The 25,901-nt window shown below is 40.1% G+C and overlaps 1 protein-coding gene across 10 annotated transcripts in view; it reads left to right on the top strand.

Annotated features, from left to right (window-relative positions):
- st3gal4 (ST3 beta-galactoside alpha-2,3-sialyltransferase 4) overlaps positions 1-25,901 on the top strand; it is a 67,563-nt gene that overhangs the window by 26,168 nt on the left and 15,494 nt on the right. For 3 of the 10 annotated variants that reach the window (XM_048263901.1, XM_048263904.1, XM_048263902.1), the window contains 9 exons: positions 5,936-6,004; positions 7,642-7,729; positions 7,819-7,911; positions 11,461-11,558; positions 11,710-11,773; positions 12,671-12,766; positions 14,000-14,189; positions 14,579-14,692; positions 15,766-15,903. In XM_048263901.1, the coding sequence (XP_048119858.1) occupies positions 5,983-6,004; positions 7,642-7,729; positions 7,819-7,911; positions 11,461-11,558; positions 11,710-11,773; positions 12,671-12,766; positions 14,000-14,189; positions 14,579-14,692; positions 15,766-15,903 (903 nt within the window). In that variant the 5' untranslated portion in view covers positions 5,936-5,982. Of the gene's footprint in view, positions 1-4,240; positions 4,321-5,935; positions 6,005-7,641; positions 7,730-7,818; positions 7,912-11,460; positions 11,559-11,709; positions 11,774-12,670; positions 12,767-13,999; positions 14,190-14,578; positions 14,693-15,765; positions 15,960-25,901 lie in introns of those variants that run through there. The other 7 variants (XM_048263905.1, XM_048263908.1, XM_048263903.1 and 4 more) reach the window with 6 other exon arrangements.

Here is a 25,901-nt window from a genome sequence, read left to right as displayed (position 1 = left end):
CTCATAATCACTCATTTGTGATTTGCACCCCACCCCGGTAAAAAATGAAAATGCAATATTATTCTGCTTTAATCGCCCCTATGTTCAGTTAAGATGTTCAGAACTGCACCAAATTGTATGTGTATGATTGACCTGGCATTCTCTGGGGGTATGCCAAGTTTTTGTAGAATTTCATCCATGGGGGTCTAAAAAATTAGGTTATGTGTACATTTAGTGACTGTACACTCATTGGCCTGTAAATGGCGGTGCACACATATACACATGCACACACACAGGCACCCACATACTATCGGTATTAGAGCGGCGATACATAATTACAAAAATTCAGTAGGATTAAAAGAAAGCCAAAATAAATATTCATCATCATCATGGCTGCATTTTCAGTATTGGCGATAAGTAGTCGTTTGTCCACTAGATGAAGCGATCGTTGCAGTGAGGCGTAATTTTGTTGGAAGTTAAAAGTGGGTTGGAAAAAAACAATGGGCGCTTCCTACAAGGACTGTAATTTACGCCAGCCCGAACATCTAATAAGGATAGGGCGATGTTCACATTAAGTGTAATTCCCATTTCTTCTTGAAGCCCGAAATAAATCTGAGGATGTTTATCGGACATGCTTGGTTTTACTGCAGGTGCGTTAATCTTGTAATATCAATAACCTAGATAATGTTACTGTTAAGCGTTGGTTGAGTGATGGAGGCATTTGATTGATTGCATTTGTAGAAAACTATAAATGCGGTTATACCAAGCAAATTGATAGCAGCACTGTTTGTATCTTTTCGACTGTCATTTATTGCCGTGCTACAAAATCATTCTGTGCAATGGAAGATTTACCAACGTTACACGGTCTGATACAGTTTTGCCTATAGGGCCTACATCGTGAGACTGTTTATTTTGTTTTAAAAGATGCGTGCAGGGTGTGAGAGGGGAATCGATGTGCTTTGATTACAGCTTGGTAGTTGTAGTCTGTGAAATTAAAAAGCGCGTGTGTGTGAAGTATCAAACAATGACACCTTCATTTCATTATGGCTGCTTTAGCAACACACCTTAAGCTACTGTGTAGTGGGTCCCATTTAGAAGTGGCTACTTCATTCACGCTTCCTTGACTCATGGAGCTGCGTGAATGTTATTACAACTTTTCGCCCGCGATATGACAGTTTAAGTCCGGCTTGATACTGTAAAGGCATTAAGCCATTGGTTTCAAAGGAGATTTTATTTGTGTCGCCAGCATAGCCTATTGACAATTTATGTTGTCAATAGGCCTACCTTATAATCCTACCTGTAGCTTAGGGAAGCTAACAGCTTTCTATTAGGATCTAGTTTGTTAGTTACCGTTTTGTCATAACTCCCTGATGCATTTTGCATTTAGAATAGCCAGAGCGTGTATATCTCAATCGAAAAATTAAACAATATCGGGTGCCTATGGACTAGGCTGGGTGAACCCAGCCTGATCTGCCCGCTATTTATTTTTTGATTTCTTAAAAAGATTGAGCTTGGTCTGATGAAAGCCAGACTAGCCATGGACCTCAGTTACACAATGCAAGGGAACATGAATCAGCCTATATTTGCAACGAACAATAACGGACAAAAGCTCTTCAACTTTGGCCCGTTAAAATGTGTATGAACAGTCTAGCGACGCATTTCATCAAGGCCCATTTGGACATGTCAGTTATTTGCACCACTGGTTAGATGTAAAACAGCACTTCGTTTCAGACTAGGCTACTGTTACTTAATTTGTGCATTAACAATAACGTTTCAGACTACTGTTACTTAATTTGTGCATTGACAATAAAGTATTACATGAACTAAAGATGACTAAAATCTTATGTAGAAGAAGAAACATTCACAAAAAATCCATCCATCCAAAAATGACCTTTGTTTTTGATAGCTGTTGAAAACGGCATGGAACTGACAGAGATGTTTTTGTTTATAAATACATAAAAAATAAATAAATAAATAAATAACATTATGCTGATACCTTTTGCTTTTCCCAAATACTGTAGCCTACGGGTGTAAGTGACCTTTCATCAATCCAGTTGCAATGGATGAACTGTGATGAACTGCCCTACTTGTGATTGTTTAGAGATTTTAAAGGTTTTATAACAATGCTACATCTTCTTTGGCTATTCTACAATCTATTCACCTTTTCAGCACCAGTAGGCTACTTTCTGTGCAGCCGCACACACACACTCAGGCATGCCAAACAAGCATACACAAAAGTTTCAAGAGTGGGGGGATGGAGTAAAATATGGAGACAAATTGAAGTGTGATTTATTTTCGCGGAACGGATGTACAGGACTGAGCGGCGGTCATATTTTGTACCGCTATGCGGTACATCTAGTTTATGCAACATTTACCATTGTTAAACATAATGCGCAATGTCCTATTGTTTTCATAATTGGAGGCAGTCAATGAAATTTAACTTTCCAAAAGCTTCCTAACATAACTGCCATCTTTTGCCATGACAACATTCCATCACAGACCAGAGAATTCTGCAGTGCCTAGCCTGGTCAGCTACTTTGAACAACAGGTGTCTTTTACTTATCCTTCATGTGAACATAATGTTGCAGTCTGATGATTCATTGATCAGGGAATTATATGTTTAATAACATAGTTAATATTGTCAATATAAGCAGCCACTTTCTATTGCAGCCATGCAAGCAGCCAAATTATATGATAATGGTCACAGAAATTTGAATAGGTTTTAGGGCATAAAATATAACAAATATTGATCTAGGCTAACAACAGAATCTTAACAGATTTTTTAGTCTGTGATTCCTTGTTGGTGGAATGATTAGTCTAATACTCTTTGGAAAAGTGCTTATGGAGTTTACCTTGTTTCTAACTAACTAGCTCTCCTATTAGTCACAGCTTATATTTATGGATGTTGATGATTTTCTATTATTATTCTGTTAAAGGCTATATGACTACTTTGAAGTTAATTGTTATTTTTGTATGATATTTATTGTTACTGTATGTCACTTTGGACAAAAAGGTTTGCCAAGAACCATAACTGTAACAACCTCTATCCTTTTTGGTTGTGGAATTCAGAATTTTCTTATAGATTTGTTCTTTAGAAGGTCCTAACTATGCCTGATTCACAAAGGTGCTCTTAAACTTCAGAATTGTGCGCTGTGTCATTCCCATTCATTTTAAAGATAACTGCCAGTTGGTGAATGGCAAACATTTGTGAAAATTTTGTTTGTAAGAAGGGTTGGTGACTGAGGCCCCATTAATCTGCAAAGTACAGTGTATGCCACTCCAAAGAAAGGAAGATTCTAGCATTTCTAAACTTAAGGGTTGAGCCTGTTTATGGGGTCTATGGGTTTATGGGCTGAATCACATGATGACATGACTCGTGGTGAGCTTTTTTTTAGCGCCAATGATGTGCTTTTTATTCTCCTACTTATGCTCACAATAATTCTCTAACAGGCACCAATACCAATTAAATGTACAGTCAGGGATTGCGCAGGAAGTCACTTTTGTTTGTGTTTATGTTTATATTTAAATGTATTACCAGACGCTTTTGTGCAAAAAAACGTACATTATATTTTAACCAAGGACCACATGAAACAGAGATGTAGCTAACTCCTACCTTCAGTATTTCCAGAGAAATTCCATGCAAGATTTAATTTTTGTTTGGGGGACAGGCTTCCCCCACTTTGTTTGTTTCCAGTTTTTGGAGCCTGGGCTACAGAGACCAGATTATTTTACAGTGTACTCACAGAATGGGCAGCTAGCGGTCGTGAGGAGATGATTGCTGAATGGGACAAAAAAAACTGTTATGGGCTTGAAATCGCATAAATTCCCTTACTGCACCTTTAATTGTACCATTTCCTCTGAAGCGTAGTAGCATGTAGCTGCTACACTTCAGAAACTGCCGCTATGCCTTCATGTGCCACCGTCATGCTTATTTCAGTCTTACACTACTGACTTCAAAAACTTAAACCCATCAAGATTTGTGGAACATCTAGGACCATGTGACCTTGACCTTTGACCCCTTGAGACAGGCTGGGCTACTTCTAGGAGACCAAACCCAGGGATACCGGAGCACCCTGAATACTTTTTAAACTTTTTTATTGTGGTGCAAACAATTGACTGACGTTTAAACGCACTGCATCTTCCTTTGACCCCTTGATCTAAAGTACCTAATGAAGGGGTGTGAATAATCTCTGAAGGCACTGCATAGATAAATCATATATCATATGTTGATGTGTTCTAATCATCTATAAATTACAGGAACGTCTGTCTGTTATTCGCACATCTCTCGAATCGTTCGTCCAATCGATTTCAAACTTGACAGGTGTCTTGCTACGGGCACAAGTAAGTGCAGTAAGTGCAGTTTGACATTGTTTGTATAAGAAAACATCTTGTTAAATATATCGGTAAAATGAGCACACGTTGGCTTTTGCCGCTCTAGCTGCTGGCCACTCCCCCTCACACAGCATGGCCCAGGACCAAACACGGGTAGGCCATGCAGTGGCTATTAAAAAAAAAATGTAAAAGAAACTTTAGACTTCAACAAACAACAATTCTGACTGCATGGTCCTGAATTTAAGGACGTTTAAGAATGATGCAAAGCATGACCAGCTACAGACAGCGAGTGGTAAACAGAGTGTGATGTCAATAGGCTACCAGACTTGAATCACATTGTTGCAAATTTCATATGATGATGCATGATGCTAGCCTGACCCACATCAAGATACCCTGGCTGCAAATTACATTTGCTGCTGCTAGGATGCGTCTAGATTTCTATGCTAGCATCATTCCACAAAATGGTTTGTCGTCTATATCAAGTTAATCAATAGGCTAAACTTAGAGCCTTAACTCAAAGCTTAGGCGTATATCATTTTGATCAGCTACAGACAACGAGTGGCAGACAGAGCGTGATGTCACTCATAGGCTACCAGTCATTGCTTTTTGAGTCACATTGTTGCAAATTTCAAATGATGATGCATCATTCCACAAAATAGTTTGTCTTCTCTATCATCAAGTTAAAACAGGTGTTTACGCCTATGTCACGATCTATAAAAAAAAATCACATGCAGCCATACTTAAATTCTCACTGCACGTTTATTATAACGTAATATAATATTCAGTATTCATTATTGAATACTTAGCTGGAATGATGTTTTTTACTATCATCTACATACCTGCGGGCATGTAATTGGGCTATGGATTTTCTACAGGAATAGCATGTTTGAACGGGCATTGCACTAGTGTATGATGGGCATCCCTAACACGAATTAATATTAGGTTGAAAAAAACAAATATGAGTCCCATTTCATAAAAAAAATGCTGTGAAACTAATCTAACACATCCACTTCAGATGAAACGATGTGAAAAGAAATGGCTTCTAATTTACTTGTGTTCAATATCGCAGCACCATAGCACATGGAGCACATGGATCTATAGCAGATCAGATATTTTATTTGTTTGTGAATTCAATGGTCATGCCAAACAGACAGTCTGCTTTGAGTGCCATTGAGTCATTGTTGGCTCGAACCACTTTCAATGCAAGTGACATCAGTGGCCCTATAATCCATTGTAATCCTCTCTGAATCCAGAGCCCCAGTGAACACAGTCGGCACAGGTTATCTGACCTACATGCTACAGCTGGGGGATTGGAATACTCTTGGCAAGGGAAATATTCACCCTTGTCATTTACACCCATAAGTCAGACTGCACCAGCTGGCTATGGCCATGGGCTTGCTATGCTGTACCGTAGTCAGTTTAACAACGTACATTTATGATGGGATGAATGAGCCTAGTGATTGTGTTGATCTTTATTTGTATTTTTTCTACTGTTAACTGAGCTAGTGTTACATTTTAGTGTGTGTAGGTCTGAACACGGATATAATATAAATTGACACAGTTTGATGGTTATCTGAAGGTCTGCTCATGTGATCTTAACCCTCTCTGTGGTTCCTCAATGCAGGTTAACATGTGCAGTTCAGAGATGCCAAAGTGGAGGAACATGTGAAGATGTCCCTGAAGGCAGCAAAAAGTAAGTACAAAGAACAGGATGACAACATGCACACAACAATTTTTGAGTTTGTGTTTCATAAACTATCTACTTCCTCTTTCCTGCGTGGCAAAGAAAAACATGTTATTCCTGAAACCACTGAAAATGTTATTGTTGAAACTGTTGACTACCTTTCTTGGTAACACTTGATTTTAATAGTCCACCCATAGATTCATTGTGTAAAATTCATTCATAAGTTCATTGTGTAAAATTGTTGTTGAAGAGTAACTGAACATCACCTTAACCAAATGCTAGTTTGAGCATCTGTAGATAGTCTGTGGTCAGACGATCCAAGTGAAGTGTGACCCTTCTTGTTTACTCCATGGTACTTATTTTTTAGCTTATTAAAACAAGGATATGTTGCTGGTGCATAGATTAAGTCGGTAGAGAAACGTTAAACAATTAAGTCCTTGAGCTGCTATTTAATTTCTACCCACCATTCACTGTGATTTTTGTTTTGTTTTGTTTTGTTTTGTTTTGTTTTAATTTATAGTGACCTGTCTGTTTGACTAGAACATTACCTTGTCCACGTAAGCGCATCATGAGTATGGATGGGTAAAAGATGTGTCGTTTTGGACTGTGTGTGTGTGGAGGAGATTGGGAGTGCTGGGATGAATTGCCTAGGAGACTTCTTCAGCATGTGTGCATCGGTTAATGAGCGCTCCAGAGAGGAGTGTTAGCACAGGCGGTGTTTAGCTTGGCTTCTGCTTCCTGACTTTACGGTATTCTGGCAAACCGGCATGGGAGTAAATGTACAGCGTGCCTGCGGTGGCAGACTTTTTCTGCACATTTCAACCCAGTTTTTCACAAAGTCTGTGCATTGTCATTTAAGCATGATGTCTCCTGAGGCAGGTAGCTGTCACCCCTTATAGTAGCAGGCATCATTTTAATCAGGCCAGAAAGAGAGGGACAATAGCTTACCGCTTCCATCTCTTAGTATGTGTGTGTGTGTGTGTGTGTGGGAGGTGGGGTCTCCTCTCAGAAGTGCTAATCAATCTCAGGAAGGAGGAAATCACTTTGAGCTCGGCTCCGTTCACAGCCTCCACAGGCTCTCAGGAAGTAAAGTGCTTTTCCATGCACATGTGAGCTGGACTGCATTGAGGGCAGAGTGAATGTTACCCGCAGACTACAGCTTATCTTATCGAAGCAGAACACACACTGCGGGTTAGTGAGCTGTCTTCACAAACCCACTGCCTGCCTTCCTGCCTGCTGGATATCATTTACAGTTGGAAGCGAAGTGCTATAAATTTTCTGAGGCTAAGCGCGTGTTTACAAGTGCATATAATGAATGTATACCTCTGAGATTGGGGGACTGTTTTGGAAGCTTTGCCTATCTCATTGTGTCCTGCTTCCAAGGCTATATGACTAACGTTTGAGCCATTTTAAGACTGTTGGGTTCATGTGATGGCTTCTGAAGTGCCTTAGGCTCTTTGGTGTCGTATCAATGGCTTGTGTGTTGAAGAGAAGAAAAGGGCACATAGCTTCTCTCAAACACAGCTTCACCAAGACATGTGACCACAGTCATCACTGTCAGATGATCATACAGAGTAGTACATTGGCTTGTCATTTTTACGAAATATCAAAATTCCTATATGCTCTTTTGTGTTTTTTTGTTGTTGTTTGTTTGTTTGCAGCATGGTGCATTCGACTGGTCCCCCTTGTGTTGCTGTTCGTTTCCTACTACTGTTTCAACTTCTACCTTCAGAGGTAAGCCTTGTCAGGGGAGCTGTCTACTACTAGCTGCTGATTCGGTGGCGGGTTTGCACTGTTCCATGACAGTTGGTTTGTTTTTACAGCAATGGAGGCACCATTAAGGCTCCAGCTCCTACAAAGTCCCTGTGTGAGGAATGGATGGGGCAGGGGAAGAAATGGGAAAACCTTAACTTCACGTGAGTATGTGGGTGTGTGTGTCAGTTCTGTATGCATATTTTTGAGTCTTCTGATAAAAGTAATCGCCCACTGTTTAGAGAGGGAGGGAGGAAGGGAGGAAGGGAAGAGAACACCCCCACCAACCCAAACAGTGCTATCAGTTGGATATGAGTTATAACATTTGTATGGGTTTGCTTAAGTTTGCGTTCCTTCCTCATGCAAAAGAACAAGCGTGGAGGTAGCATAATTTCTAAGCCTTCCTTTATTTATTTGCCCGGCAGACGGCATTATCTTGAATAGATCCCCTTTGCTTTCTTTTTTTCTCCTGTGCTTCGTTTTATCAGTTTGTACAGCTGGCTGTCCCCTAACGCAGTGGTGTTTCTCTTCTCTGTTCAAGGATAGGACAGAGCTGCCATACCCCACCTGGGGTATGACCCCTGCAAGTTTGGGGAAGGGGGTGGAGTGGTGGTTGGGAGGGCCTTTTAAAAAAAAAAAAAAAAAAAAAAAACTCTGATACCATGCAGCTGTACAGCTCTCAAAATGCTCTGAAACACTATGGCTTTCGGAGTCCACAATCTCACTTTCTTAGTGGCCTTTCACTGCATCTAAGTTGCAAAGCATTGGAAAGTTGCATCAGGAAAGTGACTGTATCCCTGTAATCCAAGTAAAAGGGCACCTCACAGAGCCAAAACGCCACATACAGCACACCCATTTAAACTCTACATAGCACTACATATGCCTGTTCTATTTAAGTCTGCATGGGATTTAATGGTTTAAAGGATCACCGTTATTTATATAATATTTTCTGTGTGATATTTTTTTTTATTTATTTATTTATTTCATTTTATTTTTTTATTAAATAGCACCATGTATTCCATGTCTAGCAGAGGATAGAGGTCCTATTGTTGTAGTTGTGTTGGCTCACATGGTGCAAAGCAAAAGCATACGGATGCAATACTGCAACAGCTTGCCATAAATAGTACATCAGACAGTCTTGGCTATTGTAGAAAGAGACAAAAACAGTGTCCGGTGTGAGGAATTCCACCCAAAGTCCAAACACAAGGGCTACATACACAGCTGACACTGGTCACATGTCCAAACACTGACCCTGACCAGAATGATGACTTTATTAGGCCCTGTCTCGCATATGTACACACAGTCAGAGAGAGAGAGAGAGAGAGAGTGAGAGGTGCATGTGTTTGGTGTATGCGCACAGCTAAATGGTTCTGGTTTGCCTAGCTCCTCAAGTGGACAACTAGGGCCGTACTTGTGGTGCGACATCATAGAAATGCACTGTTTGTCAGAGCTAATTGAAGGCAGCTTTGTGGTTTACAAGGGCTGGTTGCCCGCCAATTAGGAGCGATTTGTTCTCGGAAAGGTTGTTTTTTTTTTATCTCCAGAGAGCACTTAGGACCTACTCATCTGAGAGACCTGAAACTGTCTGAAATGGATTTTCTCTTCGGCTAGGCTCCCAATTCTCACGCTTTTTCAGGCTCATACTTTCTCGACTCAAGAACAGGATTTATTTAGGAGAGTGGCACAGAATCCCATGACAAGACAGCTTAGTAATAAAGGCATAATTTTCAAGCACGGAACCTCTGTATTCCTGCAATAATTTAAAACTCAGAATACAATTTGGTTGGCCACAACTATTCGGAAACACAGTGGAAAGATATGAAAATCTCAGAAACCCTGATTTGCATGACATTTATCAGTTTTTAATAGTGCTGTCAAACGATTAAAATGTTTAATCACGATTAATCGCTGAATTCCTATAGTTAATCACGATTAATCACATATTTTATCATATGAATAAAATTCTATTATTTTGCATTTCTGAACTTTCCAGGAGTCCATATTAACAATAAAGCAATTATTGTGTATCTTGATTGGGATTCAAATGAAAGCAAAGCAAGTTACTTTATTAACTTAACTTTAAGACCTAGTAGGTCTATTTGATTATTTCAAATCAAATTTCAAAAGATGTGCAGCAGACCTGAGGCAACACAATATATTCTTCAGAAATATAGCTGATATACACTGAAATAAATGCTACCGCAGAAGTGCATGCACAAAATGTAGGCCTACACACATTATATAGGCATAACAAACAGAAAATATTATATTCATATACCATATTCATTATCTTTGAGTTCAGTTGAAAATAAGGAACTTTTCAACATGAGAGCATTGCCATTTTATAGGCCTACAGTCTATGGTGCACTGTCACTTGCCACACACATCAACGCCGAAGTTTTTAAGAGGCCAACACTGAATGAACAATGGATTTTATGGAGCAGCGTCAACCAAATATAACTGAATCGTGATTTACACGGCGGCAAAGTGCGATGCTGGTGTACGGAGTTGTATTGAAAAGAATGGAATCTAATGTAAATGAATGTCGAAAGCAGAGTGCATCGCAAATAGTAGCAGCCAAAGAGGAATGTTGATAACAGAACAAGTGATGGTGATAAAATCTTTGGTGGCACACAACTAATGCGTCAGCCTAGGCTACTATTTGGCCGGCTCGTAAGCCCAACCAAGTGTGTGCTGCATGCCTTTACGTAGCCTAGCCTACTAACGGCGCATCATCATAAAGATACATTTAATCTGCATCACGCCCCATTTTAGCGGAAAACATGTTAACATTATATCATTGATCCAATGGGAAAGATAGCTAGTAATCACAAGTTGACGTTACATCTAGTTATAAATTCACAGGACATTCAATCATTTTACTAACACGGCAGTTATGAAGAATTATGTTTATGTAACTTGCTTATGTCGAAACGATGTACATTACCAACCTAATTCGTTTGCAATACCCCATGCATGTATTGTACACATTTAGCATGTAGCCACACTTACCATAATATTCCATGCAAAACGGTCAGCCATGGGCAGTTTGACTGTGCCTATCGATTCATTCGTGACACTCCTGTTAGTAAACTGGAAAGAGCAAAACATAGGAACATCATCACATTAATCCCATAATCACACAGATAACTCTTACACCAACCTTATTTTGTGCCTTTTATTCACGTTTGTTTCAAGATTTAGTAAGTTTATTATAAGCCCTTTTCGCTCCCCACTTTGATGCATTATATCAGTCATCTTTCCCCTAAAAGGGGGCGTGTACATGCAGCACATACAACGTTCCATTCCATCCGGTCTAGCTAGATCTGGTGTGGTGTTGTAGTTGTCCTAACGTTACTGGTTGTTGCAACAGCATGTGAAAAAACTACAAAGTTTGTTACACCAAAAAGAACGTTAATCTCGCGATAAAAAAATTGACGCCGTTAAAATAGGTTTACGTTAACGCGTTTAACTGACAGCACTAGTTTTATAATCTAAACGGTAGACTTATTCCAATGTTTGCCTGCTTTTGACCTTAAACTTTATCAAACATCTCACCAGTGTGGCTGAGTCAAGCTAGTGTATTTGTTGTTGCCACTGGAGCGGAAAGAACAACTCTTTGAAACCTGTGTTGTGTACTCGCATGGTCAGTAGATGATGTTTTGTCTTGTAAGCTTCTTCTGTATGTGTCGTCTTTTGTCTCTTTAAAACAGCATCACCAGGAAGACCGACCTATTTTTACAACTGGAGGATTTCTTCTGGCGACAACATCTGTCAACGCTTGCATTGCCTTATGGTATTAAAGGCAGTGGTATGTTCCATTTCTCTCTCTCTGTTGGGCCTTCTGTCAAGCCATGGATGAGAATTACATAATCCAATTTAACCCTGCATGGCAGTCTGCTATAGCAAGCTTAGATGGCCACGCAGTTAATTTTGTATTGGCATATATTTTCTCTTTTCAGAATCACTCCTGCTGAAGATTTTAGCGGTCACTGCCAATTGCAAAATGCCTGCCAGCATTGAGAAGTAAGAAGCTAAAAGAGTTGGGAGTTAATAGTAAAAGTTTAGTGTGTGGCTTTGGGTTTTTGGTTTTTATTTTGGTTTTAAATAAACTGCTTTAGTAGTTAGTAGCATTTGCACTTGTTTATTAAAGTCTAGTGTTTTCAAAACAGTAATTGAGGTAATGTGGCAATACATTACCCAAAAAGGTCATGTTGTAGTAGCTCTGCATGGAGTTTACACAGTGGTAGTGTAGTGGCTATGGAGCTGGGCGAGCAATGCATGCAGTAGCCAAGAAAAGTTGGGGGTTCAGTTCCTGGCTGTCACCGAAGTGCCCTTAAGCACTTAACCCTGAATTGCTCCTGGGAGACTGGCCCTGTAACTAATATATTTGTGAGTCACTTTGAATAAAACATTAACCATAATGCATAATTAATACAAGAAAACAGTCAGAATCAGATTTCTGTGGCTAAATGAGTTAAGCACACACAATTCATTTTGATTTTGGCTAGTGGTGTCACTCTAGCAGCAAAAACTATTTTGGCAACACATACAATACAACAAATTATTAGGATGCATTTTAAAGTAAAAACGTGCTGTATGAAGACAGTAATGTGCAAAAGTGTAAAGGCCAACGCCCACTGGCGGCGACATGTGTGTCTATGGATTTGACATTAAAGACAATTTTCTGAACTTTGCCGTTAACGCTCGTCAGACACCGCCAGTGGGCTTTGCTCCATTAAAAGTAATGGAGTTCTAAACTTTGGCGTCACTTGAAGCGCGTCAGACGGCGCCAGTGGGTGTTGGCCTTAAGACTCCTTGAATTTATTGTTACTAAATAAATTGACAAATAGATGCATTGAAGTATTTTCAAAGACATTTTGTTATAACTACATGATAATAGGGTTTTTTTTTATCCTGCAGTCTGGATTGCAGAACCTGTGCAGTCATAGGGAATGGATTTGCTATCAAAAACAGCTCCCTTGGAGCTGCCATTAACAAGTACGATGTTGTGATCAGGTACGTTAAGAAACTTGACCTTGTTTAGAATTTAAGTTAATGTATTATTATTATTATTATTATATGCATTTACCAGTTTAGTATCCATCTGACTTGAGTGTTTCAAAGTGTTCATCATTTTCAGGTGTACATCTTCACTCCCTAGTTCACTGCCCCCTCTCTCTTAACCCTCCCTATCAAATACCAGTGAAATGCCAGTTCTACTTTCCACCATACCCTGTAAAATGTTGGCTTGGCAGACTCTCTTAAAAAGCTGTTTCGCTTCCCCTGCCAAGAAGCTCATGTGCCTATGTTTCACAATGTTATTTACGGCTTTAAAACGGCCACGCAGTTTTTAATTGTTTTTAAGCCTCTTACTGACCCCCTTTTTTGTTTAAGCACCAATCATTAACTGCCACCTTTCAACCCCTCACCCCACCCCCTTCCATCTGCATTTCACCCTCTCTTCCCAGAAGCTAAAGTGGAGAAAAACCTGGTTCATTGGCCTCGCTATTACAAACACCAAAGGGGTCAGAGTATGGACGCAGTTCAAGATAAAGAATGCTGTTTCCCTCAGCCACATTTTAATCACATTGTTGTAAACAAGAGCATTAGAGTCCATTAAAAATACATTTTCTGCACATACGTTGCAGAGGCCTGCACTCTAGGGAGTACTGTAGTGGTTGCTTCTGAGAAACAAGGTGCCAGGAAACGGAAAGTACCATATGTGGTTTTAACACGAAGAGAGTAGATGACACTTTTAGAGAGACCGCTAAAAACATGCTAAGGACCCCTTATAGCAGTTCATGATATATGACCAAAAATGAAATGACTTAACTTTAACACTAAACTTTAGTGGCCATTAGCAAAGGTTGTTCTTGAAAATGGTATCTGGTGGTTTGGTTTGGACAGTATGCAGCTCTCAGGAAGACGATGCAGAAGTTCCAGTGGTCAAACTGAGCACACAGGTTACTCTGGAACTTGACTGTTTGAGGATGTCTTGTAGTCCTGAGTCACACTCAGCACTTTACAGTTGGACAGGATTGCAAAAAAAAGTAAAAGGAAATACATGATTACAGAAGTGTTTTTAACTGTGAATGAGTTCATTGATTTTCTTCTTTCAGTACTGACAGTTACACAACTATGCTGCAATATTGCTCAATTGCAGAACATGCTGACACATAACCCACCCCCGCCCCCTCCCCCCACACACACACACACACACTTTTTTTTTCTCTTATTTGGGTTATGTAGGCTCAACGACGCCCCAGTACGGGGCTATGAGCACGATGTGGGCAACAAGACCACCCTGCGCCTCTTCTACCCCGAGTCAGCCGTCTACAACCCCAGCCTCCAAAACAACCCGGACACGCTCCTGGTGCTGGTACCGTTCAAGCAGCAGGACCTGCGCTGGCTCAAAGAGATCCTGTATGATGAGAAAAGGGTACGGCATGCCCGGACTCGCCCCTCCACTTCCTTTCACCAGACTTTTCATCTCTCTCATTTCTCCTGACGCTAAGCTCTGTGGTTAATACGACGCAGCTAGTAGTTTTTGGCAGAATGTGATGGCAGAGAGAGTCTCTCTCTCTCTCTCTCTCTCTCTCTCTCTCTCTCTCTCTCTCTCTCTCTCTCTCTCTCTCTCTCTCTCTCTCTCTCTCTCTCTCTCTCTCTCTCTCTCTCTCTCTCCCTCTCTCTCTAGGGTGTTAATGGCCACAGTGGGTAATAAGCACGTTTGTGTATGCCTGGTCCCCAGCCACTGCCATGGCTAGTCTTTGACATTTAAGACGTTGTAACAGTGGCAAGCACTCGTTAAATCCAATTTTTATACTCCAGGTGTTCTGTGAAAAACAACACCGGTTACTTACAGCATGCTGGTCCCTCCACTCACAGCGTTCTCTTCCCAATTTTATGGTTGACTCTGAAGAATCAGCTGCGTGGGGAGAAACAGTAGGTGAAGGTTTACATGGGCACATTTTGATCTGATTAGAATTGGATTCATGCTTCAATCGGAATAAAAAATACTCGATCGAATAATTGATCGAAATAACACCGGCCGATCTGAATTTCAATCGAATTGAAAGGGGTGATGTATTCCTTTTCGAATGATTCATTCTGCAATCTGATTTAGCAGGCATGTAAATGCTCAATCAGTTTGCAGAATTTTTGTGTATGCCCATTACTTTATTTTGTGAAGAGTTGGCATCATAATAATAATACTTCCACTGTGATCATTTTCTGAGACAACTGACAACATCAAAAAGGCAGTTTGTTCTGCTTGCCTTTTCCTTAGCTCCAACTTGTTGTTTCATAACTGCACTGAACAGACGATAGATTTAAGCAATAAGCCCTGAGAGGCCGTAGGGTACAGGGTAGTAGGGTACACTAATTCTACAACAGCTAAGGGACGTTGTTAGGCCTGACGCGCTAGCAGAGTGCCTTAAACCCCCCCCTCCCCAGCTGTTGTAGAATCAGTGTAACCTACGGACTTGAGTGGCTTATTGCTTTTCTAAAACTGTTACTATAAATACCTGGCAAAGTTTCATAAAGTAAAGGCACATCAACTAGAAATGGAACCGATTTATTCATAGATAATCATTCTTGCGCCAAGAAATATATTTCCTCTATCTGAATGATGTCGAGATGCAGCTACTTTTACTTTTGTATCAAGTTATGGTAGCGCAGTAATATAGAACAAAATGCGGTCAAGATGTATGTTTATGCTGCATTTTACAATGGCATCGAACGTGATTCAGCCAATCACCATCAAGGACCGGGACTATCAGTTTTAGAATTGTAATTTGAGCACATTAGAAAGAAATGTACACACAACTATTCTTATTAAACGAGGCTACTGTTGCACTTTGCACCATACGTTAAAATTGAAGGTATGCATGTTTAAAAGGCTAAATCAATAGAGTAAAGGTCACTGACACCACATGTCATGGTAACAGGTATTAGAAAATTGATGGTCTTTTTCCCTCTTTCTCCAACGCCTCCCCCTCCCTCTGTCTGTCTGTTAGGTGAGGAAAGGCTTCTGGAAGCCTCCTCCACAGATCTGGTTGGGTAAGACCAGTCAGATCCGTGTGCTGGACCCATACTTTCTGCACCACACCGCCAGCAAACTGCTCCAGATTCCTCTAAATCCAAAGGGCAGAGAGGTGAGCCGCAGCCCCCACCCTCATGATGGATGTCAAAACCCTCGGGCCCATTAAAGGTGGAGTCAGCAATTTTGGCAAAAAAGTTAGCTGTTTTGAAACACACCTGTGAAAATAAGTACACCCCTCTCACACATGCATGCTTTCTTGGCCAGTACACATGCAATAGTTTGGATCTTGTTACTACCTGTTGAATGTAGAGCTTGGGATTCAGAATTTGATGGAAATTGAAGCAAGCGAAAAATGATATATGATTATATTTGCTGACCTCACCTTTAATGCTCAATATTTTTCCCATTTTTGGTGAGGGTGTTTGCTGATTGCTATGTAATTTCCTTTTCGTAATTAACACAAAACCATTAATATAGAATCACAGCATTTGTGACTTTTAAGCACAGCAGATATATTGTGAGATGTTATGCTGTAGGTCATTGCATCTCCAATGCCATGTAAGATCCTGCATTGCCATCCCAGGTCAGGCTTTTGTGTGCTCATCTGCTCATCATGGGTCCCTGCTGCGACAGGCCAATGAGAGGATGGTGTGACACGGTCACCTCATCTCCCCCTTTCTCTCTCGCTGCATCTCTCATAGTTTATGTCACCACACTTCTTAATCCTTTTCTCTAAGCCTCCACCTATCTTTGTGAGAAAGAAACATTCTCTTTATCCCACCCACTCTCTCTCTCTCTCTCTCTCTCTCTCTCTCTCTCTCTCCCTCTGAGTCTCGCTTTCTCTGTTTCACTCGCTCTGTCAAGACATCTATCTCTCTGACATGGGTGGCATGTTCTTGGCATGCAGCCACTGTGCTTAGGCAATGTCTGCTTAGGCAGCAATGACTGACCCTCTGCTGGCAGACAAATCAGGACAGGGGCCTTACAGAGGAGCGCAAACAAACATGACTGTCTGCTAGTAGTCATTTGGACACACATTCACACACACAATTTCCCACAGTTAAACACATTGAGATGTAAGTGTGCTAACACAGGCTTTGCATTTACACTCATGTTCACCAATGGAACGACAGAAACAAAATCACAATCCACATGCATGCAGTCGCACAAATATAAAGTTAGACTTCAGGGGATGCTACACATGACTTCACACATGTTCACCAACACTCACAAATCTTCTTTCAATTTTCTCAAATTCACCGTTGATGAGATGCAACACCATACATCCCACCCCCTGACCCTCAGGGCCCAAACTCACTTCCTTCAAGCAGTTTCTCTTCCCCTGGTATTGCGTACACTGAAGAGAAGGGGGGAGAGAGGGGGCCAAAGGGAGAGTCGGTCATATTAAGTGTGTAGGAGAAACGGATTTAGAGGAATGTCCTGTGGCAGAGCTTTACCTTAGGACCAAGGCTGAAACAACGGCCAGACACACATTTCCTTTTTTTCACAGGAAACGTGAGGCGTGTCACATTAGATTCCACCGTGGGTGTGGACCTCCACCACGGTCTTTCTCTACCACTTTGTTCCCTTTTTATGTTCTAGTGCAGAGTGATAGTTCTTGCCGTCACACAGTTCCTCAAACTGTGGCGTATTTTAATTTTCAACATATGGGCACAGTCACTCTCTATTGCTGTGCAAATGTGCCAGATGTGACTAAATTAGTCCCCCTCACTTGGGCATTCTCACTCTTTCCGGTCTGTAAAGAAATCTGTCACCAGAGGGTTGTGTTTCTTGTCTGTCATATTCAATGTGTCACTGTGTCTACCACATACCTGTCAACACTCCCGTTTTTCCCGGGTTTCTCCCGTATTTCAAGGTCATCTCCCAGCACCCTCCCGTTTTGTGATTTCTCCCGGAAAACTCCCGTAATTTGCATGGCCATCAAACTTCATTTTAAAATCATTGATCCATTCAGGTTGCCAGGTTGTATATGAAATACACCCTACACATACACAATCACTTAGTTTCAATTTCAACTGTTTTGTCATAGGCTAAAACCTGGCAACCCAAAACCCAAATAAGGAAGCGGGTGCCAACTGCGCAGTCTGAGTCTCGTCGTAAGCAAGCGGGCTAGTTGAATAGCCTACTCCAGAACTAGCTGTTGTGAAATTGTTGGGAATGTAATTGATTAACACATCACATAAACTGTTATTGATACACTGAACTTGTTCCCTCGGAACCAAATCTGACAGCAAGCAGCTTTGGAGTTTTAGAAGTAGGCTGCAGGTGGATACATAACTGGCATGCGTAAGGTCCGAAATGCATTGTTGAAACACGTGTATGAAACGTATTAAATATGCAAACACAGATCCGGTATAAACATCTCCCGTTTTTGGAAAGCTAAATGTTGACAGGTATGGTCTACCAGCGTTTGGCCTGCACCTGTACAGCTGCCACCTCAGTGATTTTGGTCTTTTGTTTTAAAAAGATTGTAAGGGGGACAAAAAACACATAATATCCTAATATGTAGGTTCTGTAGTTCCTGTACATCTTATTTGTATGCATCAGAGTCCTTTTGCAAGTATTTTGTAGTCATCTGTTTTAATTAAAGATGCCCTGCCACATGTATTTCATTACTTTGTGGTAATGTCTGAAGTTCTACCATGGACTCTGTAACATTTTTTGTGGAATACATTCTAGCATGGTATTGAAAGCCTGCATTAAGACTCGGCTCGATTTGTGCCAGTTCTCATTAATATTCAACAAGCCAAGCTGCTTGACTCTGATTGGCTAACAGCTAGTAGGTTTCGTCCATAACATGACAGCCGTTATCAACTAATTTTAGCTTCATGGCGTGAACTTAGCTTGGCTAGCGAGTGCTAGCATTGTCCAAATGTGCATAAATAAAACCTGCTAGGCTAGCGAGTTCATTAAACCTGTATAACATAGCACTTCTTCCTTGAGTTGACAATAACGTTTTACTTACAGGCACTGGTCGTAGACTGCGATGGTAGCCTACTGCTCCAGGCTTCAACAGCAACCTTTTTGCAAAGCCTGTGGCATTGTTTCAAAAAATAAACTGAAGCCATTTGATCCTCAAATCTGGGTTCTTGGGCAAAATGCATTGTTGAAGTTCTATTTCTGCATAGCGCACAAGTCCGTTGACATTCAGCCATCCTTGCATAGGCCTATGAAAACTGTCACAGAGCTAAACGAATTTTGTGGGCATGGTCTTAACTGGGCGAGCTCATTAATAGTAATCAGCTCATCAATTCCACGTCAATCTGAAGAGCTTTTGTAATTGGCCTAATTTCTCCGCTTATTTCTTTTCAGTGGCTAGAGCTGACCGAGGAGGTAGCTGTTCATTTTCACATTAACGACATAGCACAAACACATATGGACCTAACATGTTTAAAAATATACAAGTAAAACGGTTTTGTGTGGCAGGGCACTTTTTTAAGCGGTATAAATGAATTTGCCTGGCCTTTTCTCATCACTTTTCCCCCTCCTGTGAGATTCATGTCCAGACTTGTTTCAGCTTTCCTGCTATCTTGTTGGATGGTTCCGTCAGGATTCTTGGGTGTAAATGCTGTGTTGGCTACCTTGGAAACCAGAGCCAATGAAGTGAATTAAAATGGCAAATGACTTGAAAAGGATGTGAAAAAAGCAATACCAGAGGCCTGCAGGCAGCCAAGAAGTGAAGTGTTCGGAAACTTTTTTCCCCCCCACCCCTTTTCAGAGGTAGTCGTGTAAGGTCAATTCAGTGGATAGTCTCAAGCTTCCCACTTTACCAGAGTTTTCTTTTTCCCAGCATCAATGCCTCTAAGTGAAGGTTTAATGCTGTTACACACTCAGTTCTGATGCAGACACAGACACTGAAAGTAATTGTGGTGAATAATTACTTAATATTATTATACGGCTCTTCACAATGCTAGTAGAACGCTCCATTGACTTGAATGGGATTTCCCAACGTTCTACGGTAAAATAAATTCATGTAATTACCGCTGCAAACATATAATTACCGCTGTCAATGGCAACGGGTTTTGTGCTTATGATACGTCTTTCATATCACTACGCAAGGACTGGAACTTCATTCAAACGTGAAAGCAGACGGTTGATCAGCTGTGTACTAAAGAATGTTTGATTCAAGTTCAGCAGCGTGTGTTGTTGCGAACTATTTGTTTCTCAGCAAATGCCATGATGAACGGTAACAAATAGGCTAGGCTATGTAGGCTAAAGTCATATCGTGGGGAGTTTATTATTTCGTTTTGGCAAGTAGCCGTATAATAAGCGAGATAATGTATAGAACGCCGGTCATTATGGGAAAATAAGTCCCTTCAGGGCGAAACAAGGTTCCCAATAATAAGTTGAGATGTCCATTCTCTTTGCCCTAGGCTATCATTTGTGCGCGAAGCATGTTTCAATTAAGACAATACACAAGCTATTTTTTATTGTTGTAATATTGAATGATTTTATGAATAAATTGTAATGACAGTGCGCATAGGATTACGCTGGCGGCGCATACTCGACCAAGGCCACAGTAGCCTGTGAACCTCTGATTTTCAAAGGGGACTCACGGCGAACGCAAGGGGTAACTCTTCTCTTTAATTTCCCTTCCAAATTACTTTTTATTGTCTGAAGACATCTATCGCAAGATTCTAACAGCAACAGCAAAGCAAATGCAAGCTAACCAAAGTGCAGTCGGTTCTCCCGCCATGGTTTTTGAAATCACACACCTGCTGTATCTGAAGCCCCATGCACGCATAATAAGGCCTACGACTATCACTCTACACACCCCCTGTTGCACGTCACAATTTAATTTACTATAGCTGATCCTGCTTCCTGGCTCACCAAAATGCGCATCATGTGAACAGATCAGCAGGCCGGCAAATTTTCATCTCGCTTTCAGACACAAAAAGACGTCTCCTCTTCCCGCAAATTTAGCGGGATCTCTGTGTGAAAAGGCCTATTGAATAGTTCAATGGCCCTGGGGACAAATGACTTCCTCAGTCTGTCAGTTGTGCATGACAACCCATGTGGTGTCAAATCCACATTAAATAATACAACATCAAAAGAAGTCCGCACACTGTGGATGTATACTGCAGATGATTGCTTTAATGCACTCCGGAGCATTAGTGAAGCAAGCAAGTAAGTGAAAGCTAAGCTAAGCAAAGTGAGCAGTGAGCTAAGTAAGATAACATCCTCTGGCTGTTGTCCAGCCTTTATACCCCTTCAAGTCATCCCAGACAAGACACTCTATGTTTACAGATAACTGACCAAGTAACGTATGGTACTTCACCTTTGCCCTCTCATCCTGTTATTCATACATTCTTTAGGTTTTGCCATTCTTTAGGTTTTGCTTACATTTCCTGGCACCAAACCTTGTCTATGCCATTTTCTGCCAGGCCTGCTCTTTCACTTAAACCAGTCTTCCTTTCCCACACTGAACATACTACAGACTTCAGTTTCACAAAACAATGATATTACACAGAATAAAGATACTACATAAAAGATATATAAACTAAAGGATATATTTCTATAAAGGCCACAACATTCCCCCCTTTGAGCGCCCCCGTGTGCTCACTTATGCAGCAAGATCAAACATTTATCACTATTTTAACACCTCCCCTACTATCAAGAAAATACAGCTGCTAAGCTGAGTCGCACTACAAACAGTCAGCTAAGCAAACCAGTTAACACAGCAGCAACTATGAGTTTAAGCAATTGTCCCCAATACCACTGATAAACATAAAACACTTATATTAGTACTGTTATTACACCCTTGAACCAACCCTCACTTAAATCAAATCCAATAGTGTAGTGTTATTATCAAATAGAATGGCAAGTTTCAAATCCTCTCGGTGGAAGTGAAAACCCTTAAGGGAAAACCTCTTTTCGTTGTTTTTAGAGGAAAAAACCTTCATAAGGGAAACTCTTCTACCGTCCTGTTATTACAGCAACACTTGTTTACAACAAGCGAGAGGAGAAACTTTCCTTCAACTACACATATGCTTTTCCATCCCCAAACATTCATTAAATGAGCAAACAGATCACATCAGAATTCCTGATGGGTGTTTTCAGATAGGGCTAGTCCTATAATATTCTAAGCTTCTACATGAAGATAGGTTACATGCTATAATTACCCTCTTCTCTGAAAACAAAGTAACACCAAACTATTAATAATTAATTCTCATTACACACAGTTTTTTAGTCCATTGTTTGTTCCTCGGAGATGGCAGAGTGTAAATGCAATCGCAGATGTATTAGCAAATGTTGGATGCTGAGCTTCAAGTGTGAGGTATGTTACGAATGTTGCAATTCACAAAAACAAAAGCCATTGTCTTAGTTCTGCACTCCATCTCATATGCTCTGAGAACAACTGAGACGGAGTGGAGTCCACACCCAATCCCACTTCATCAATGAAAGAGCTGGTTTTGCTTCCAACCAGCATACTGTATCCTAATTTTCCTCCTTTATCCAATCCTCTATGAGAAGCATCAGTTCTGGCATCACTGGCATCACTGTCATGTTTCCATTTCCTTGTCATCTGTCCTGGCACTAGTATCTCCTTCCACAAGGGTTGCCATTTGCTTCATTCATCAACAGCAGTGATCCATTTCTCCCAGCCACTGTTTTAAGCACTACGGATCTCAAACAAGGAAGAAACAAAGAGAAAACAAGCACAAATACAAGCAAACCTATTCCTACAACTATTCCTATTTGTGCTAGCCATATTTCTAATCCTCCTAATGCCCCCTTAACTAGCATTCTATCATTATTAGTTTTGCCATAGCTATGTTATGGGAATAAAAGTACTGCAATATACACCTATGTTGACACACACTCCACTTTCTTTGGCTAATATCTGATCCAACATCATCCAGTGGTGCATAGCTACCCAGGAGGTTGCAGCCACCTGTTCTCTTAGTGCTTCAAGCACATAACAGACTGCATAAGATTCACCAATATTCCAGATTCCTGGTGGTTGATAAGATTTTGTCAGTCAATAATTTCTGTGTTACCTGAGTCTTCTTTGTCAGCCTCACTTGTGAAAAAACAGTTGAATGGCTCATTTCCTGGTGGTTTTTGGTATGTCATGGACTGGGATCTCTGCCGTTTTCTGTCCATTCCCTGTTTGTTATCAGGCAGATGTTGCTGGGACAATGTCCCCCCCTTCCTCACTGGATTCCTTGCCTGAAAGTCTACCCTCAACAGGGGAACAGGAGCATACATGCCAAAAACACTATACCCACCACTGCCAGGATCATTTCTGTCCACAGGCAGTATACTGTAGGTTGTTGACTCTTTTCCTGTAGGTCCTTCCGAAAGTCCTTTTCCTGCTTATAAATTGTTCTGTGAATTAATGACAATTATTCCATATAATTTCTCATTTATCCTTGGAGCTGATCCAAAGGTGGGCCTCTGGTGGACCTCTCAGCTTTTATCTTTAATGCAAAAAGTGATTACTCTGGTTTTATTGTGACCTTATTTGCATCGAAGCAATGCGTAAGGCATCAAACTAGTGTTAATTTCGTCAGACGAGACGAGAGGAAATATGTTCGTCAACGACCTTTTTTTTTCATGACTAAGACAAGACGATGACAAGATGGCAGTAATTTCCTGAAACACTGACTAAGACTATCTTAAGATGCATTATTGTTGACGAAAAAAGACGAGACTAAAATGTTTTGTATGAAATAAAAACTAAGATAAAATCTCTGTTCATTTTGGTCTACAAAATGAGAAGACAGAATATCTAGCTGTTACGTTTTCAAAATATTCCGAATGAGTTCATACGCAACAGCTTTCCTGTAGGCTAGTCTACGTGCTGTTGCTGCAACCCTGTGGCTGCAAACACCTAAACTACATGGAACAAGAACACTGGAGATTTCTGCCAGAGTTAGCAAGATAACTACCTAAGCTTTATGCCACAATGCTACATACCCAGAAGTTGAAGCTTCTCTCATACAAATTAACATCCCCCAGAATGTCCATACGAAAATGTTCATCATGTAATGTCAACTATTTAACTAGTTAGACTGATGATGCAAAGTTTGCTAGCAAGTAAGCTAATATGGAAAGTTCGCTAGCAAGTTAGCTATGGCTAAGATGGAGAGTCTGTTTGGGGAATGTGTTGTGTTTGGGCGCATATCGCCATCTAGCGAGGCGGAGTAAAACATTAATACTTTGGCCTACGACAGTGTTTCTCAACAAACTTTTTCAGTTTCAGGACCACTTAACTAACCCTAGCTAAAAAAAAAAAAAGATTAGACCTACTTCAACAGTAGCCTATATAATTAGTCTACACAATAGGCTTACTCACTGAACCACCTTGCTTATTGTCTTTGCACTTTGCTTATTGTGTGGATTCACACTGTATGATTTAAACTGGCATATCTTACATAGACAGTGTTGTAGAACTGTTTTTACATACAAGTTGGTTCAATATTGCAAACAACTCATCTATATTATATTTTACCACGTCTGCTCGCGGACCACCAGTGATCCCCGGACCACACTTTGAGAAACACTGGTCTACGAATATGACAGTGGTCCAGTCAAATCTTTTACTGTCTATGGTCAAATCCCAGCCGAGCTATAACTGTAGCTCGACTTACCTGTGCATATAAACATACTGACTGACAAAAAATCAGAATGAGTAATTATAACAGACGAGTAGCCCTGTGGACACACAATATTGTTGGAAAATTGAGATGTGTGATACACTATTTGACTCAAATGGTAATCAGAAATAATTTGTTATAAAAAAAGACTAAAATGTGTTGACTAAAACTGACTAAGACTAAGATACTTTTAGTTTTCTTTTGACTAAAACTAGACTAAAATGACGAGACTTTTAGTCGACTAAAACTTGATTAACAAAAATTATATTTGAATGACTAAATATGACCAAGACTAAAAAGGACATTTCGTCACAAGACTTAGACTAAGACTAAATTAAAAATAGGTGACAAAATTAACACTACATCAAACCAGTTTAAATCTGTTGAGGCACATATTTTAGCAATTCTCCCTTTTAACATGTCATTTGCCCTTATTATCTGAAAAACCCCTACAAACCACTACCAAAGTTTCTTATTTTTATCATATCAATGTAATCAATCACTAAGTGTTTTCATGATCCTTCTGGGACCTAATGGTTTAGACAACACTATCACTTTCCTGATATTATGACTATACACATGACATCTGTTAGACTATCATCAATAACTTCCTGTAACTATGAAAATCCTTCAATAAAAATATTCCTCTTTACTACTCCCCCCTTGCGCATAGATCCCAAATATGCGCAAAGGAAAGCACCATATCAAGTATCTGTTGGGAAAGTATCTGGTTAGTATCATATAAATGCCACTAACCATTAGAGTTACAGTTATGGTATTCAGCAGACTCTTTTTTTTTTTTTCCCAAAGGGACGTTCAAATAAAACATTAATCAAATAATGACAGTGAAACATTATAAAAAATCTGTAACCCAAGGTAACAAATGTAACAAATCATACAATTTAACATTATACCAGGGGTTCGCCCCCCCTTTGTTACTGTGATTAACAGAATAGAGTTGGTGGACCTCCATTCTTTCCATGAAGACCAACATCTTTCCACCAGCTTTTCTATTTCTGAAATAATAAAACATTTTAATCTTCTGACAATGACTTATGATAATCCTAATTCCATCTATTCTCTTTTTGCATAGAGATTAAACAAATTTCCCTATAAGCATTGTTATTTTACTTATTGTCAATTTGGGATACTACTTTAAGACTGGTTATTATGTAAGCTATATTAATTAGATGTTCTAGGACATACAGTAATCTCATCATTTCTTCAACATACCTTACTCCAATTTTCTGCATGTCATAGACTTTTATAATGTTTTATTCTTCAAAAACTAAGCTTACCTCTATTCCTAATTATTCTAACCCTATACTACTTTATCTAGGCTATCTAAACTATTAGTAAATCCTAGTTCTATTTTCTTATTCTATCAATCCTATTTCTCTGCTTTCTTTATTTTATCTATGGCTTTCTTTATCAAATGTTATAGTACGTAATATAGTAATAGTTATAGTAATACGTAATAGTTACA

The sequence above is a fragment of the Alosa alosa genome, chromosome 15 (assembly GCF_017589495.1).
Source record: "Alosa alosa isolate M-15738 ecotype Scorff River chromosome 15, AALO_Geno_1.1, whole genome shotgun sequence".
NCBI classification, from domain to species: Eukaryota; Metazoa; Chordata; class Actinopteri; order Clupeiformes; family Clupeidae; genus Alosa; species Alosa alosa.
Note: the sequence above shows the minus strand (reverse complement) of the source record. Positions and strands in the feature narration are given on the sequence as shown.